This window comes from Rutilus rutilus (genome assembly GCF_951802725.1).
Source record: "Rutilus rutilus genome assembly, chromosome: 7".
NCBI classification, from domain to species: domain Eukaryota; kingdom Metazoa; phylum Chordata; class Actinopteri; order Cypriniformes; family Leuciscidae; genus Rutilus; species Rutilus rutilus.
In genome coordinates, this window is record NC_140221.1 from 15,504,507 (window position 1) to 15,523,748 (window position 19,242).

General features: G+C 37.6%; 3 protein-coding genes across 9 annotated transcripts in view; 1 reads left to right on the top strand and 2 right to left on the bottom strand.

The window, feature by feature from the left end:
* The window catches only part of sh2d3cb (SH2 domain containing 3Cb), a 13,783-nt gene extending 10,098 nt beyond the window's left edge, over positions 1-3,685 (bottom strand). The window contains exons 1-2 of one of the 7 annotated variants that reach the window (XM_084414933.1): positions 343-599; positions 156-215 (exon numbers count right to left, since the gene is read on the bottom strand). In XM_084414933.1, the coding sequence (XP_084271059.1) occupies positions 156-215; positions 343-368 (86 nt within the window). In that variant the 5' untranslated portion in view covers positions 369-599. The other 6 variants (XM_084414934.1, XM_084414935.1, XM_084414938.1 and 3 more) reach the window with 6 other exon arrangements.
* On the top strand, positions 2,967-7,856 carry cfap157 (cilia and flagella associated protein 157). The gene is made up of 8 exons (XM_084414941.1): positions 2,967-3,341; positions 3,834-4,105; positions 4,409-4,562; positions 5,952-6,219; positions 6,667-6,797; positions 6,878-7,028; positions 7,112-7,278; positions 7,390-7,856. The coding sequence occupies exons 1-8, from the start codon at positions 3,187-3,189 to the stop codon at positions 7,529-7,531; spliced, it is 1,440 nt and encodes a 479-aa protein (XP_084271067.1). The 5' UTR covers positions 2,967-3,186; the 3' UTR covers positions 7,532-7,856.
* A 2,103-nt stretch (positions 7,857-9,959) lies between these two features.
* col27a1b (collagen, type XXVII, alpha 1b) overlaps positions 9,960-19,242 on the bottom strand; it is a 113,447-nt gene continuing 104,164 nt past the window's right edge. Inside the window, exons 57-60 of the mRNA XM_084414038.1 lie at positions 14,081-14,249; positions 13,791-13,900; positions 13,379-13,597; positions 9,960-11,695 (exon numbers count right to left, since the gene is read on the bottom strand). Of these exons, the coding sequence (XP_084270164.1) occupies positions 11,549-11,695; positions 13,379-13,597; positions 13,791-13,900; positions 14,081-14,249 (645 nt within the window). The 3' untranslated portion in view covers positions 9,960-11,548. The remainder of the gene's footprint in view (positions 11,696-13,378; positions 13,598-13,790; positions 13,901-14,080; positions 14,250-19,242) is intronic.

Genomic DNA, 19,242 nt, shown 5'->3' on the forward strand with positions numbered 1-19,242 from the left:
GTTTACAATATAAATCAGGCGTCTTCAAAACAACCTTTCAGCAACTATGAAATAGCCTCATACGGATTCTCAAAGTCATTCTTCTCTATAAAGCACTTTTTAGCCTCAGACACAAATACAACATGCGATATGACAGGATGAGGATGAGCACGTACTGTGTTTTGGTGTTTTCCTCTGTGAAATCATTACGCAAATTAAACATTTTTGCAGTAGGCCTATATGAAAACACATAATTAAACATATCAGAAGACATTTTAACATCTTACTCCAATAATTGAATTTGTTTACATTATAAAGGAGTCCCATAAACATCCTTTTACGAACCATAAAATAACCTCCTACCAGAAAGGGATTCTCACCAAAGTCATCCTCCTCTCTACTTCTTAGACTCAGACACTTCACTTGTTCTAACCTAGGTTCGACACGACAGGATGAGGATGAACACGTACTTTACGCACGCTGTCTCTCTGTTTTCTTCTGTGATCTGTTCTCGCCGTGATGTTTATAACGGAATCCCAATGGAACTGTAGGAATGTCAGACTCAAAAAGCGGAGCGCGAAAACACATTTCCAAACAGCAGTTACATAATGAGCCTCATAACTGAATCCCCTCCCCGAAGCGAGACACCTCTCTCCTCTCAGACACACATAAACAAGCACCATCTATCACTATAAACACAAACATTAACAAACACTGCTACTTTTACCCTATCATGATGTGACAATACACAGATACACAGAATGCAAATTCTTAGTTCCAAAATCAGAAGACCCGATCAGTTCAACATTTAAAATAATTTATCAACGTTTAAAATATCTCACCTCAGCGCTCAGTGCATAACTCATTGCTATATAATTTCTCATAAAAGTTTTAAAAGTAACTTCAACTGTCATTTACTACTAACAGGGTCGTGAGATTTGGTCCAGCTGGTGAGGAAGTCCATCACTGTCACAAGTATATTGACACGCAACGCGTCTATTATTCTTTGCTACAATGTTGCAGTGTCTGTCTCATGATGACGTCGTTTCTTTCTGTATCTTTCTCACCCCTCCCCCTCCAACTTGGCAACATCATACTCACAAAATGCCCGTTATTTTACGCAACAAGCTTTTGTTTAGACAGTTCAGTAAAACCAAATTGAAGTTCGCAGATGCCCATGGTGTCATTCAGGTCATTGTTTTATTCCTTGAGCCAGTCTCTGACTGGCACGGCTTGCAGATAAAGCACAGAAGTGGGTCAAACTAGTTTTTTTGTGAAACATTATAAAGTGAATTTAACGGTGAGGTTTTAAAAATGCCATAAATAAATAAATAAAAACGTAATACCCAAAACGGTTATAAACCTTATTTACTATGAAAATGTCAAGCCAAATGCACCAACCTCAGAAATGTATGGAGATTTAAAGAATAAGCTAAGGTCATAATTTATATTAGGCGTTCATGTTTATGTTGCATTGCAATTTGCAAAACACTTTTGCTGCTGGTGGGATACGAGTATTGTTAGGGGCAGGTTTCATAGTATGGTTACACTGTAAAAAATCCAGATTTTTAATAACAACAACAAAAAAAAGACAGTCCTTTACCTTTATTTTAAAATGTAGGCTACTCACAACTCTGTAAAATTAAAAACAATATCCATAAAATTATCACTTTCTGATGCAGGAAAAATACTCTATTATTTATAGAGTTTTTTTTCTTTTTCTTAAATGACACATATCTCCAAAAATAATGGAGATAATAATTCGTGAAATCACCACCAGATGGCGCCATTGCTCACTGTAAAAAAGAAAAACAGCAATGGTGCCAACTGTCCCTTTGCGCCATCTGGCCATATATCCACCATATATATATATATATATATAGAAAAATATTAAACACAGTCAAATGACTGGCTGCCAAACAAAAACTGTAAAATAAAAGTTAAATATCCTAATTAAGTGCAAAAAATACAAACAATTTCATAAAATGTTTTACAATAAACACTGTTATTTTACAGGTAAATTATAGGCTACATTAATTATGTAACTACTTAATTACGGCTGTAATTACATGCAGGCATTTTTAAATATAAGTAGCCTACAATGTAAAACGTGCACACAATAATGACATTGTATCAAATGATTAATGTTAATACATAGTTAAAACAGTTAAAGTGTGACTAGCTGTAATTTTAACACATGGATTGCTATAGCCTTTGTTATTAAAAAAGGGGAATTCTTCAAGGGTAAATTAGGACATTGCAGCATACAAGAGGACTTAGTGCAAATTCTCAGTAATATAGGAGGATGTGAACAATGAGATGTCAATGAGTCTTTCAACAGTCATGCAGTTTTAACCTGAATGGTCCCAGGAAACTGCACCCTGCCTATGATTATCCAATTATCATTGAATTAAAAGTAAAAAGTAAACGGGTCTAAAATGTATTTTTATCTCGCTACAATGTGTATTATGTGCTGTTAGAAAAAAAGTTACAATTTTAAATGAATAGCCTACTGGTGGAGTAACACAATTTTGTAAAATAACTTGTGGGATACAACTTGTAGGCTAAAAAGTATCCCTTTTCCTGAAAAACATTGTGCATTATTGAACATCTTTTGTACTCATTTCTGTTCAACTGTGTAAATATTAGAGCTACAATACTAATGTGTATTACACGAAATAAATTTCCAATTGTGAGCAGTCGATATGAACACTTTAGCCTACACAACCACACAAACTGTCCTCCTCATTATGTACAATAATTGGTTTCAGTATTACAGGTGTTTAGGAAAGTGCTGTAGTGATTTTTATTGCAAATTACATTTAAATACTAGTACATGTTAGTAAATGTAAAATATTCTGAGGCCAACAGGTTAAGAAAAAAAAAAAAAAAATAGAAATAGGCTACCTAATAAAACATTGAATGAGTCTATCGGCCGAATTGGGAGTGGTACAGCTCTACTTTTAGTCAGAAATGAAAGTGAAACTGTTGTTTAATATGGCCAAACCTGTTAGTATACTATTTTCAACAATTTCAGGTTTTAAAAATAGGCTTTGCGAAAAGGCACAACATGTGGCAAATCCTTTTTGCGCACGTCTCTGCGCATGACACACAACTCGAACCTCACGTCCATGGCAACAAGAAACAATTGCATTTGTTTAAGTTTTTACTTCTCAGACTGTTTAGTTTAAAGCACGTAAAAGTTCAATGCCTCCCAAAAAGAATGGAAAGGGGAGCGGAGATGGCCTATCAAATAAAAAGGAAAGTATTGAGCCTGTGCAGAAAAACGGCGAAGAATTAACGGAGAGTGACAAAAACTTTTTTCGGGCTCAAATACGTGATTTGGAGGAGCGACTGGAAAGGTGAGAGTTCTGGCAAGTTATCACGACCACTGACATTGTTGTTTATTTTTATTACATTAAGAGTTTTTTCAAGTTTACACGACATTCAAACTACCTCAGAATTGGAGAAAAACAACAACCCAAAAACAAAAACGCATTTGCACTTCTTGTAGCCTAAGCCTACAGTAAAAACCTAAAGCAATGGAGGAAACACTCACCTAATGACGAAACAGATTTGACCACTTGATTGAAGTTTCAGTACGTTTACACTTAAAGATATAAGATTATAATCGCATCTTCAGAAATCAGTTAGGCTAGTTGGCCATTTGTTTAATTCGTTTAGCTCATGTCTCTGCCTTAGAGGGAAATAAAATGGAGTAGACTTTGGTTTATAATGAATAATGTTAATAATTAACCTGACAATATACTTAACCAAATATGTCATATCTCAACAGGAAGTACTTGCCTCATATGTGCCATTAAGAACTGTGACCTTGTCTTTTTTTCTTGCAGATACCAGCTTAAATGTGATGAATTGGAGGTTAAAGAAAAGGACTTATCCTCTAAGATTAATAATGTGGAGAAAGGGAAGAAAGATATAGTTCTCTACATGAAACGCACACTGGCTCAAAAAGAGGATGAACTGAATGATCTGGCTGAGACTTTATCAAGACACCAGCAAGCCCAAGAGGCCGAGAGAGAGTCCTTTGAGTTACAGCTGAGCATGCTTAGACATGAACTTCAGGAAAATAAGGAAAAATTCACATCTGAGAACATGACGCTTGGTACAAGCTTCTGAGCAGTCACATATTTGCATATATACAAAACAAATTTCAAATAAAATGAAAACATATAACAAATTGTCACTAAGTGTGTGATACACTCTTAAAAATAAAGGTTCCTTATGAGGGTTCCATGAAGAACTTTTAACATCCATGGAACCTTTCCATTGCGCAAAAGGTTCTTTGTATTGGGAAAAGGTTCTAAGAAAAATATTATTATTACTGGACTGATTATTAAATGCACCTTTCTACCTATCAAGATTACCAGTGTCCATAATTAAAATATGTTTACCTTTTTGTGTTTAGCTGGTAAGCTGGCATCTTTGGAGGACTTTTCTATACAGAGAGAGAAGCTCATGGCTGAACGCAGGTCGTTGGAACAGCAGCTTCAAAATCAAAAAGAGGAGCATCAAGCACAAATCTATAATCTGGAGAAAAAAGCTGTACTGGACAATGACAGGTGAGCATGTTCATACTCATCGTTCAGAGTGCCTTCTTAACTGAATGTGACTTGACTTGATCAACAGTAAAGGCCCGTTCACACCAAGGACGATAACTATAAAGATAACGATAAAGATATAATTCTAAAAATCGTTCTCCATATTAAAGAATAACAGAGTTCACACCACAACTATAACGATAAAGATATGAGGAACGATATCGTTGGGATCACTTTCAGAACGATTTTTTTCCAGCTGTCAAACGATAAAACACTGACAGTCAATCAGAATCCATTCTAATTTAAAGGTCTCGCGCATTTAAAATGGGGCGGGCGCGCGCGTGCTTAGAATAAAAAGACCGTTATTGTTCGTTGGTGTGGACGCATATATAGTTATCTTTATCGTTATCTTTATAGTTATCGTGCTTGGTGTGAACGGGCCTTTACTCCCATTTATAAATACTGTGCATTATTTGATGTCTGAAACCATCAGCATAGAACGGGAGATTGTTTCATCTTACACACATCATCTATTTTCACTGAATGATTGCAATGTAAAGGATTACAAAGAGGCATTTGTTCAGTAAACAAGTGGATCTGTTGCTTGGTATATATGTATAGTACTGCATTCAAAAGACACTAAGGTTCTTTCAAATCCTTGAACTCACTATGTTGCAGAGATTTTTCAACTTCTCACACAAAAAAATATTAAATAAATTATAAAATTAATAGTTTCAGAAATATGTGTACATTTCTGCAATAAATAGTCTTTAAAAATATTATGGTAATACTTTACAATAAGGTCCCATTAGTTAATATTAGCTAATCCATTAACAAACATTAAAGTCAGCATGAAACAGAAGTTGTAATAGTCTTTTCTTCCATATTGCGACACGTATTTTTCTTGCACAAGAAAAAAATGTAGGGCGGCCGCGGGACACTGAAAAAAATGATTTGTTGAATTTAATAAAAAGATTTATCATAAGTGGTTGCACACAATTGATTTTTAGCTACATTTAAACAAATGCATTAAGTTGAACTTAAGTTCAACTTAATGCATTTGTTTAAATGTAGCTAAAATCAATTGTGTGCAACCACTTAGATACATTTTTTTTATTAAATTCAACGAATAATTTTTTTTCAGTGTGCCCATTAGGAATTGATTGAATTGTTGGATCATTGTGGTTTGTTATTGTGATGTCACGTGAGTGACAGGTTGCCCCGCCCTCACGCCAGTAAACGCATCATCAGAGAAGAGAAATAAGTTGCTGCAAGAGGGAGGGAAAGTTATTTTAATTAAAGATTACGAGGGCATATGAAAAAAAAAAAAAGATGTGTACAAATAAATCATTTATAATAAATACTGAAAAACATTAAACAGAATTACCCATTTTGATTGAATGGTGACAGGCTAAAGAAAGAAATGCTGCAACACGTTGCTGCCGTAGCAGCTGAATTCCGGCGGGTGTCAGACCAAAAGATGCCTGAGACGACAATGAGGGCCATGCAAGAGAACCTCTCTGTGACGGCACAACTTCAGCTGCTCTCAGACAAGACCCAGGAGCTGCTGAAGGAGAATGATGCTCTACGAGCAAGAGAAAGACAACTCAAACTAGAGAATGGCATTACAGAACCGCTGCTGCATGAAATAACCAAGAAGAATGTTGCTAATCAAAAGGTTGCCAATTTAGCCAAAAAATACCCAGCTAACAGGGAATGTTCTTAGAACTTTGGATAACGTTCTGGCAAGGTTAACTCAAAGCTATAAACAAACGTTCTTCCAGTAACGTTAACAGAACATTCTTTCAAAGTTATCTGTGTTTAATAATGTCCTCAAAACATGGAATGGTTTTGTCCTGAAACGTTTTAGTTGGATGTAGTTTTTTTTTCTCTGAACATTCTGAAACATTCACATAACCCCCCAAAAAAGTTAAAACATTTTTTAAAAATGGACAATTTAAATGTTAGGACAATTTAATGGCAATGCTAGCAAAACATTCTTGGAACATAGTGTATTTTTTGTTAGCTGGGTACTTTCATGCATTTAAGTGATTTTTTCTTTGCTGTTTTGAAACGTGTATTTTATATAGCCTAATGCTCAGATGAAACATAACTCTTTCTCAAGGTGGTCCATCGGTTGACAGAAAAGTGCAAGCAAATGCAGTCTGAAGTTGAGAAATGTGCCAAACTTAAACTGGAGCACCAAGAGCTTCTGGACGGTCATACTGCAGTATCCACAGAGCTTGATGCTCTCCGGTAGGACTCCTGAAGTCACTTATGAGTTAAATAAATGACTTGAATTACATGTATTTTAATAGTATTACCACCACTTACAGAAAGAAACATGCAACAGTTATAGAAGTGCTGAACCAAACAAAAGCTGAAGCCAAGACTCACAGGAGAGAGCTTGAGGAGGAAAGGACGCTGACGGGACAGATAAAGACAGTTCTTGAAGAAGCAGCTATAGCGCTAAAAGAGGCCTTAACAGTAAGGGTGAACGTAAAGATACATTATCATTCGGTGCTTTAGAAAAGTAAATAAACAGTAGTCTTACTCTGCTTTGGTTACAGGAGGTCCCTAAAGAGCAAGACTCGGAACTGAAGGTTATCGTAAGACGAAATCAGATGATGCAAAAGCTGCTGGCTGTGCTGGACAGTGCTGCAGCTTTAGGAAAAGGTCCTGCTCTTACTGAATTGGCTTGCAGAAGTGATCTTAAAAAAGTCTCTTACATGAAAAGGTACTAAATGTATTTTACTTCAATGACATGGAAAACATAACCATAATATAGTATGAAGAATTGATTATGGCAATGTGATTTAATGACTCTCATACTTGCTTTCAACTCCAGACCAAGTGAACTCCAGCAGAAATCTACTAATCTTTCTCACTTCGAAAATGGAGACCTGGGTTTGGTCCCTCGCAAAACACACACCACCTCATCAAAGATGAGAAATCTCTCTAGGAGTGCTTATACCTCTCCACATAAGTGAATATATAAGTTATGGCACATCAACAGTACAGACAGCATGTGACGATGTAATAATGTGAAAAATTGTTTATATTGCAGCTGATGAATTTCAGAGGATGAGATTCATTAGTGTACGTTTAATTCTTTTTTAGGAAGTTATCAAGTGAAAAATGACTGACTTCTTCATAGTCATAGCTCATCACAAGCTTTGTGGGGGATTTTTTTTTCTTCCAATAATTCCAAATTTCATTGTTGTTTTCATGTCTTGCCATTAGGTGGCAGTGTTGTATTATTATATGGATAGATAAGTGAACTTGGCTTGAAATTGCAATAAAGTGTCTTTTGTAAAAGAAAAAGTGTGGTTCATCAAGTGTTATAACAAGTGTAATTATACTTTATTTACTATCTACTAAAATAGCTTTGTATTTAAACAGGAAAAAAGATTTCAAAGATTAGTACTGATTAGTATTGCCCCCTGCTGGTGATGTCGTAAATACACCATCTTGTTCTAAAACTGTCTTTCTCCATTGACAACTTTTCAAAAATACTTTTGGGTGGTTCTGAGCCAGTTGAGCACGTTCTTTTGAGATGAATGGTAATCTCCGGGTAATGTAGGCCTTGTGTGTGTCCCTGTGGTTGGGTCAGTGAGGGCCCTACAGTCACGTTGGCTATATCTCAACTGCAAATGTTTACACAGGCCTATAAATGACTCATTGAGATTTTGAGACCTTATCAAGGGTTACTCGAAATTATGACAAACTATTAGGAAATGTGTTTCTGCTGACTTCTCAGAAAAACTCTGGCAGTAAAAAAAGCAGTGTTGAGTAAGTTTAGCAGAGATAGAACTGTTGAACATCAATATCGGACTGTTATTTAGTTATTCATTTTGTGCATACGTCTGTGGTTAACATTAGGCCTACTTACCTTTACCAATTTATATCGTAAATATTTTTATTGGCTGCCGCTTTTAGTTTGTGCTTGCTGTTTAATAATTATTTGAAACAGCAAACTGGCAGCTCCAGTAGTCAAGTCACCTTCATTTATATAGCGCTTTTAACAATATACAGTACTGTGCAAAAGTCTTAGGCATGTTAATATCCATTAATTGTAATAATCCAGTGAGATTTGTGTATGCACAAGGAGTCTGACAACAGCCAGGATGATCTGATCTCACCATCATCGAGTCTGTCTGTGATTACATGAAGAAACAGAAAAAACTGAGACAGACTAAATCCAAAAGAACTACGGGAACGTCTCCAAGATGCTTGAAGAAACCGAATCCAATGTTAGCTTCACTTCCTGTCTCCTGAGATCCCTTCATCTGATGACATTTTTAAGGTGTTCCATTCGGTGACAGTTAAGCTAGAAAAAGAAAGATGGCGTCTGAAAGTTGCGATTACTGGTCAGTTTGTGTGTATATGAACGTTTTTCATGTTTTCCACTACATTTTTGTTTAGTTTTCACCAAAGCTTGCTCTATTTAGCTGTATCATTAAACTGTTACGGTGCCTCAGAAGTCTGTTACGTGAGGTACCTTCATGCGCAAACACTGCCTGCAAAGTCATTGCTTGATAGGGCAGCGAGGCAACAATCAGTTGCCTTCGTTTTTGGATGCAGCTAATAACGTCAAGGTTGTAGTGTGATTGGTTATCAAGGCACATGTGATCCTAGTTAGCCGTTACGCTTTCTCCAATGGTAGAGTCAGCCACGGACCTTCATATCTCCCAATAATAAGACCATCTCTGGTTGAGCGTACATCGGCTGGACAGTGGTTCTTGCAGTCCATTGTGGCTTTCCCTTCAAATAGTGGCTATTTAATGCTAAATGGGGTGATTTCAGACACAGCCACACCAATGCGCATGGCTTCGTCACACATGTTCCCGCCCCCATGGTCATGGAAAATACCATTAAAAATCTTTATATCACCTGGCTTTCTATTAATGCTATATAGTGAATGACAACTGTCTGTGGTCTCCTAGTGGCTTAATTTGCAGCTAAACAAAAGAATGCCTTCATAATAAACTCAGACAAGCTCAGTGCCAACTCATTTTTCATCAGTTTTTTTTTTCATGAATTAGTATGTGTGCAAAGTATTGTGAAAGATTGAAGGCATAAGGATACACTTGATGCATCCTTCAAAATGAGCCGAAAGAAGGACGCGAAGCGAAGGCTGCCCTCCAAGGATCCTTCAAATTGAGACGTCCTTTGACTGAGCTTGATGACTTGGCAGCTGAGATATGCAGCCTTCCAATTGAGAAGCACCACCAAAGGGGTGGTGTGTCCATTGCCCAATGAATCTACTGTAGTGTAAATCCATTTTTTTTTATTGGTTCACGGTCAATCTGAAATGTCATATGGTCAAGAGTGTCGTAAAGATTCTTCAAGCTATTTTTGTGTTTCATTAAATAAAACAAAAGCATACGGGTTTGGAACAAAACGAGGGTGGGTATGAACGTTGTCAGCATGTTTTCCTTATTCTTTATTTATTCAAACGGCCAAAACAACTTCAGATAGACAAATATAAGGACTGCTGTCCTCCATACTCATATTTCTGTGGTATCAATGTGATTTAATTTACACAAAACTGAAATCTTTGTTCTTTGGTTTTTTGGAGGTAATGTAAAAATATTCATTATAAGAATATCCACCTCTTTCTTTGCTCTGAAATCACAACATGCATTACAATGAGACCTCAAATTTACACATACAAAGAACAGATATTTAACAACCTCTTGTGGCAAGGTAAGATGGCTCCTGACAGTTTTGATCAAGAATTTCATACTCTTTTTGGTCACAGATATTGAAATAATTAGCTCACCATGATGTCAAAGCTGTTGACAAACCTAATATAGTGGAATATTCTAGTGCTCTCATTTTGATCAGCAACAGCAATATTACAACTCAGGTTTGTAATTTGTACACACACCTCAACAAAGACACAAAAATCAGTCATTTTGACGCAGCAGAGCATATTTTCCATGTCAAACAATTACTTCTGCAGTCAGATAGGGCTTATTCAATTGCATATATGTACTTAATGATGGAAAGGCCTACAGCTGAGGGATATAAAGCATAATGCTTTATGACAACACCATGTCTCCTATAATAAAAGAGTTCTTGTGCCTTTAAAGTTCAAATATTTGTACAAATAAGGCATAATAGAGGATTAAAAGTATTTTTGGCTGGGAAAAAATGATCATTTTAACTTTCCTTTAAAAAAAATTCTACAAAAATATTCCCTTTTAAGGTATAAAAGGCACTTCAGTTAAAAACAGAAATCTAACCACAGGAGTTAAATGCATGTGAATCCATTTCTTTAAAACGTACTGTCCCAAAACACCCAAAAAATAGAGATGGGAGGTAGCTGTTTACATGTTACTTTTCAAGTCTGGATTCACCTTGACTCATATTCTGGCTATGAATGTATGCACATGTGTGTTGGTATCTGAGGCTTTTACAACAGATGCGCAGATATACACAAGTACGCATGACAATAAACCTGAATTTATGATATGAGTGACAGTAAACCTCACTTCCTTAGAAAACCAAACAGAAGAATCATCTTTTAAAAACAATCTGTTCATTCTCTATTGCACTTTACATAAAATATACATACACACACATGTACATGTATAAATACACATGATCATGTATAACTATAGAATACAAAATAAGTACTTCATTACAAATAAATGTTAAGCTCATTATAGCTTGTCCAAAATGGATCATGTGCGAAAAACACAACTGTGAATAAATTAAGACTTCTAACAGCATATAATAATCACCTCTACCACCTCTAACATATCCAGGCCTTGTTTTGCTCTGAAAAGACAGCATCTCTCATCTCGAGCTGCTCGCATAAGAAGTCTTGTTTCCTCCAAAGCTGCTCTCGATTCCTCTTTCCTCATGTTTAAAGGCTGAGGTCCATGCTTGAGAGGAGAGGTACAAAACTCAGGCCAGTTTTGTTGGCCTCAAGGCTAACAGAGACTCTGTAATCCTGTTGATCATGTTTGTTTTTTTGGCTTCCATTGTTGCTTTCTTTATAAAAAGCATACAGAGCCCACCTCCAGGTGGTAATGTGAGCCAGGTTTAGAGCTGGGCAAATTGTAGACCTCCACAATGGGCAGTAAGTTTGGGTCCTGTGTCCGGAAAATGAACTGTGTCTGATGCCATCGTCCATCTGTGATCTGAGAGGATAAAACATGGAAGGATCAGCTGCAATAATGAGGTATCCTAATAATGACATGTGTAAAATAGTATTTTTTACATTGCCAAAAAGGCTGAACCCCTTAAAGGATTAGTTCACCCCAAAATGAAAATTTCCTAATAATTTACTCACCCCAATGCCATCCAAGATATCCATGTCTTTCTTTCCTCAGTGGGAGAGAAATTATGTTTTTTGAAGAAAACATTTCTGGATTTTTCTTCTAACAATGGACTTCATTGGTTACCATTGTTTTTAAGTCCAAATCAATGCAGTTTCAAAAGTCTTTTAAGTGTTTAAACGGGCTGTACGCGATCACAGCTGAAGAAGAGGTTGTTATCTAGCGAAACGATAGGTCATTTTCAATTTTTTTAAATAATTTATAGACTTTTTACCTTCAATAGTTCGGATTGAGCTGATCAACAAACGGACAGGCTAACCCATCACGTTGAAAGGTCACGCCGGCGCCGGCAGAAGTACCGCCCCACTGTTTACAATGCGACCGTACGTAGGAGGATAGTTCAAATAGTATTGTTTGCTATATAGTAATAGTATTCAGTGAATATGAATAGTATATGAATAACATTCTGATGAATATGAATAGTAGTTCAAATAGTGACCTTTCAACGTGATGATGTAGTTCCCTGTCCGTTTGTTGATCAGCTCAATCCGAACTATTGAAGGTAAAAAGTTTATAAATAAATTTTTTTTTTTGAAAATGACCTATCGTTTCGCTAGATAACAACCTCTTCTTCAGCTGTGATCGCGTACAGCCCGTTTAAACACTTAAAAGACTTTTGAAACTGCATTGATTTGGACTTAAAAACAATGGTAACCAATGAAGTCCATTGTTAGAAGAAAAATCCAGAAATGTTTTCCTCAAAAAACATAATTTCTCTGCCACTGAGGAAAGAAAGACATGGATATCTTGGATGGCATTGGGGTGAGTAAATTATTGGGAAATTTTCATTTTGGGGTGAACTAATCCTTTAAGACATAAAATATTTACTCAAAGTACCCCCTGAGATTTTAAGTTAATATTTAAAATATATAACAATAAAAGCTGTTTTTGGACTAATAAGGAAGTTTTCAGTTCTGAAACTTGCAGGATATTCTTATAGTATGATGACCTTGTATGTCAAAAGCTCAAGGAAAACACACATCCGACAACATTGCTTTATTTTGACTTAAAAGTGGACTCAAGTCTCCACATTGAAGACAGAAATATATCACTGTAGTAAATTACAGTTAAAAATAAAAATAAAATAATTAGAATTATATACATTGCAAGTTACAATACAAATACTATTACAAAACGTTCAAACCGTAGAGCTTTTAACATTTCAAATTCTTCAGTTTTTATGTTGGCGGGATACTGATGAAATGCTGTAAACGTTCGAAATTTACGCAATGTTGGAATTTATGCGAATGTGTAAATAAAGTAAACAATGGCGCATGTTTCTTTCTCAAATGGACGTTAAAATCGCAGCACATGCAGAGATAGAGTTTTTGCATTTACTGTGAACTGAGGCGCTCTGAGACACTAGATCATAAAACAGTACCGCACTCTGAAACACGCAATGCATCATACTATATCGATTTTTAATCAAATTGCTCACAAACTCCCTGCTGTTTCCTCACAAACCCTGTATTACTTTATGCATACCCAGCACTCATCCTTTATCAGATCAGGCTCGATGAATCCCCCAGACTCGATTATCTGTCCGTTCCAGGCTTTAAAGTACACTGCGCTAGAGGAAGGAGTTTTGGAATCCCCCTCTGCCCAAACAGAGATGTTCAGGCAGTGGATGGTGATGATCTGCACAGACTCTGAGCTCAGGAGGTGGATGAAGTTCATCTGGATCAGACTCACTCCAGTCTCCAACTTAAGAAAAGAAATAACAATATAATTGATAAATTAGAACAATGGAACAACATGAGGGGGAAGAAATGCTGACAGATTTTGAACTATTCTGTAGAGAAATGAACACAAAAGCAGAGCTTCCTGAAATTGGGCAGTGTTAATTCAGCGTAATACTGCTCATAATGTTCTGGGGCTGGTTGCCAGCTTTAAAGACCTTGGACACAGCGACTGGCTTGAGGCAGGTTTGACCTCCATTGGTGAAGTTACACATCACTTCAATATTGTCAGAGGAGCAGCCCAGGTTAGGATCTATCCAGTAAGTGCCTTTAGTAAAGAAAAGATAAAAATAAAATGAGTGAGTACATTCCTAACCTATTCGTTCCTATCATGACAAACTACAACTGAGATTGGCTATTAGCTATCTTTATTATTTTACATATTTGGTTGTATTAAAGTAGCTATAGTGAACGCCAATGAAATTTACAATGAATATAATGTACTCACCATCATTCAACTTCTGCTCACATTCAAACAGATCTCTGCACATTCTGGCTGGATTCTCCTGGGTGCCCAGCGGGTTCTTGATGCTGTGGATCAGGGTGCTGAGGTAGTGGAGAGTCTTAAAGATCTCGGTCCCCTGGTCCAGCATTGGAAGGTCAGTATCCTGATACATCTGTGGAATGGAATGAAACAAAGTCAAAATGGTCTGATGTTTGCAGATTACCTGTGACTAGGGGCTTTCACACTGGGCATCTATGCTGAGGTCTGAATCCGAGTACGATTGTTCCCGGTGTCCCAGCAGCGATGGTCTCGTTTCGCACTCATTTGATTCAGTCGTTACCTGACGCGTTTGTGTTCATCTTTCGTTATCACTAACGTGAATGTCGCATGATAGAAAACAGAATTATAATTTTTTTAATCTGTGCTATTATGCGCAGCAGAGTGAACAACTGTTTTGAGGAGACAGCTGATTGTGAGCTAAGCATTCATTTGCTGCTCAGATTTCACTCATTCTGCACGATTACACCGCATGCTCACTCTCTCTCGTATCCAATGTAAATCATCACCACTGTCATCCCCACATTTTATTTAGTTGAACTAATGATGTTGTCATTAAAACGCATCCACAGGTTACTTTATTTCATGAAAAAGTCCAGACCCGAGTGCAAGCTGCTTTCACATTCATGTGAATCATTGCAACCAAACAAATTGCACCTCCTAAAGGTAGTCTTGGGTTCAGTATCATGGTATTGGTTCCACATTTTGTTAGGGATGAGTTCTAAACATTACTTGGTACCTCAAATTGATCCCCAGACCCCCCAGAAAATGTACCCATATATGAAAAAGAAATGCTTGACCCATGCTGTTTCAATAATTTGAAAATAATAAATAAATAATACTTTAAATAATTAAAAAATAAATAAATATTGCACAGACAAAACCTTTAATCAGTGATGACATTTATTGGATACAACTGATACATAAAAAAAAAATATATATATATGTATATATATATATTTGAGAATTAGAATATATAGATCGGGCTATGTGAGACTGCAGTTTGAATTACTTTCCTTTCTTTGCACGACACATGCCTTTGGCTTGCTCAGTTGGGGATATTTGGGAGTTATTTAATTTGATTTTATCAATCAATAAATTCCACTAGAAACAAACCTTGTTGTATTATTTTAATTTAATACTGTGAAGCTGCTTTGGTACAATCTGTATTGTGAAAAGCGCTATACAAATATACTTGACTTGACTTGACTTGACATAGACATTACAGAACAGAATAGCTATTTCGGCATTAACCTGAACATTGTTTAAGCCTTCATTTCATATGTTATTGAATGGAAGCAAGGCTCTTGGGAGCTCAAGTAAACGTCAAATCTGTAATGTTTTGGTTTTGGTTCAAGTTCATGTTTTCATGTCTTTTATGTGCAAGTATAAAGTTTTCATAGTCGTTGTTCCTGGGCTGCGTTCCAGTCCACTTTTAGACACGCACTTGCGAACTTCCCTAAGCACTTCCCCTCGGGGGAATCCCTGCTGCCATTTTGAAGTGCGTTCCACTTCGTGAAGTGGACGAGGGAAGTTTATATGGACAGACCCTCCTCGTTCCCTCGATTTTGACCAAGGGAGCGAGTCTACTTCATATGGCAGCTCCATATACCACAATGCAACACGATTGTGACATTACCGCAGATCTCGTCTAATCACCACCTCAGCAAACAACTCTATGATATATTAATTATAATTTTTTTTATTTAAAACAACCCAAACACACCTATATACATTTGGACAAATGCATAAAACAAATTCTGCATTAAACAAATTATTATAGGGAAAATAAAATGATAATAATAAATCAACTCCATAGCTGATTCCAAGTGATCAAGGGCTTAGGACGTTCCAATTCAGCCCATTGCAGTTTCCGCCAGTAGTGGGCACTCGTGCAGCTATAGCAACTATATAACAATGACGTACATCGAAGTGAACGAGATGGAGGGAAGTTAGCGAGTAAAGGGCTTGACAATTTTGGACTGGAACGCAGCCCTGTTTGTCATGTTATTCCCTTATCCCGTCATGTGATCAAGTCATGTGCTTCCCTAGTCTTGTGTGTATGTTCCTATTGGTTCATTGACTGATTGTTCACAGGTGTTTCTTGTTAGTCATTAGTCTTTGTGTGTATATAGCCCTCATGTTCCCATTGTCTGTTGTCTAGTTTTGTTGGTTGTAACATGATTTTGGTGAGTCTAGACAGTCCCAGGTCTAGTCATCTTCTTGTTTTGTTTATCTGTGTTTTGTTTAATAAACTGCACGTGGGTTATCACTGCAACTCTCATCCATAGACTATACTTTACAACCAGTGGCGGCTACTAGTCTGTCAAAGAGGGGAAGCTCATTTTTGGGCTACATCATAAAATTGTCCATTTATTTAAAAGTTCCTTTTCAAGAAAATGGTCTGTGACCCTGTCGTACCAACTAGGCGTCTTTTCCAGTGACTTGACCAGTGTCCTCTCAATGGCCAGCAGAGCTAGGCTGCTTAAACGGTCTTGGCCCATTGTGTTACGGGTGTAGGACTTGAGCTGCTTTAAACAGGAGAAGCTCCTTTCTACACCTGCAGATGTAGCTCCAATTGTTGCCACTAATGAGAACAGTTTGTAAAGCTGAGGCATTGCACTGTCCAACTCCATGTCTTTAAGGAACACCAAGTAATCACACAGCTTTCCCCTGTTACCCTGCAAGTCCTGATCTGAATACAGGACTTGAAGTTCTGACCTCAGTCTCCCTGAATCAAATTGATGGCCATAAATTTTCAGGACACTTTGGAAGGCCTCCTCTGGAAATACTTGTCTCATGTCATCAAATTTCCCTGGATTGACTAATTCTAAGAAGAGCATACTTTCCAAATTTGAAAAACGTTAAAGAATCTACTCCAAGATGTTATGAAGGATGGCCATGTACAGGTTTCTGTATCGCTCTTGGGGATCCTGCAATTGGGTCAGAAGGCGCTTTCTCATGGGCTCATCTCGTGGGTCTGATGTGAGATCTGCTGTTTTGGCATAAACAGCTTGGAAAGCCCCCTCTGACCTCTTCTCTTTGACAAATGCAAGAAGAGACTCAATTCTTTTCTTGCAGTAAAGAACATCCATCGCCCTCTGCTGGACAATATCAAAGACCACATCAGTCTCAGAGAAGATTTGTTCATATGTGTACAACATGAACACAAACTCAAAATCCTCCAGTTTCCTCACAAAGCCTTTGGCACAATCCAGTGTATCATCATCCATTGTCGTATCTGCAATGATGTTCTCAAATGTCTGCAGGAGGCCATCATAATTGTTTGCCACAGGGCTCACTATCCGTGATGTGAAATTCCATCGAGAAGGAGTGTTTCTGGGCAACCTTGAACAGCCTGCAGTCTCCAGAAAAGATGTCCTCTTTGTGGATTTTGAAAAAAATGTGGCAAACCCAGAGAGTGATGCAAATAATAATATTGTGCACTCAGGCAAGCATTTAGCCCCCTGTGACAGCACCAGATTCAGTCTGTGTGCATAGCAATGCACAAACATTGCACTGGGGGCTATTGCTTTCACTTTGGCCTGCAGACCATTGAGATCTGAAGCCATGACAGCAGCCCCATCATAGGTCTGTGCCACAAGCTTTTCCTTAAAATTGTAGCCCTGCATGTTCTCATTTAATATATCAAAAACGGACTGGGCATCTCGCCCCCCAGAAACATTAAAAAATCCAATAAAGCGCTCTTGAATTTTACCTGCACTATCCACATAGCGAACAATGACAGAGAGTTGGGCACGGCAGGATATATCAGTTGTTTCATCCACCTGCCATCCAAAAAAGGGAGCATCCTGAATTTCATCTCTGATCTGATCAGAAACGGTGGCTGCAAGAGCAGAGATCAAGTCATTTTGAATAGTATGGGACATACCAGAAAACACAGTTGAGGACTTGAATTGTGTGGACAGGACAGAGTCATATTTAGCTAATGTTTCTGTGAACTCCCAGTAATTCCCCTTGTTGGATGATTCACTACTCTCATCATGTCCCCTAAATGACAGCTCCTGCCGGCCAAGCAAGGATGTCACATCAATAAGGCGGTTTAGGAAGGCCCTGTTTTGTTTGACTGTTTCATTATGTTTAGCCACTTGAATGCGAGCACCTTCATTGATTGCATGCTCAACCCTGATCCTGCCCATGCAACTTAATCTTGCACATGCACTCATGGTCATTGCTCTTTTCATGTCTTTTATATGCCCTGTCAAAGTTAGACAGATCTCCAAACCCCACCTTTGACCAAACAACACATCTGTGAGATGGTTTCATCAAGAAGCATGGCCAGCAGTACATTTTATTTGTCACAGCACTTCCAGTCAGCCAGCTAACTTTGTCATACCAGGAGAGCTGAAAAGACCTGTTATTTTTCCCAATCTTTTGCACTAAATCAATCTTAGGTGTTGAACTGCCCTGCTGTTTAATTCTAAGTTTTTCTTCGTAAGGAACACTTTCAAATGGCTTTGCCAAAATCAGGTCGACAATATTAGCACTGTCTGCCATCGTGTGCAGTTTCACCCCTACAACGCTAGCCTAGCCTACTGTATGAATGAATGAATGAATGAATGAATGAACGAACGATCCAAAAAAAAAAAATTAACTCTGTAAAACTGAAACAAGGAATGTGGTGTATAATTGTGTGAAATGTATGATGAAAATTGGCTAGCAATTTCGCCAAGCAAATATCAAGAAATAGGTTGCAGCAGTTTGTATTTCGACTATACTTGAGAAATCCGCGATGGGACTGAGCGCGAATAGCTTCAGCGATTTCTTATAGTACAAAATGGCTGTCAGTCAAAAGGAGATGCAGTCTTTTGACAGACCCTCCAATCATCACGCAGAAGCCCGGAGTCCAGGCCAGCCCACTCCTCATTCACCCCCTGAGCATCCGTGGGCTGGACATAATCGCAGCATTTATCCATTGACCGTCTAGTTTCGAAGCACTGAAAAAAACTGTTCAAAGCAGCCCAATTGACGTCAATGGACGCTGGGCTTCAATAGGGAAATGCACTGTGACGCTGCGTGAATGTATGAGAAGGAAATCGAGTCAGCCGACCTGCTGTATGTAACTGATTCTGAACGAACTCGTCTTT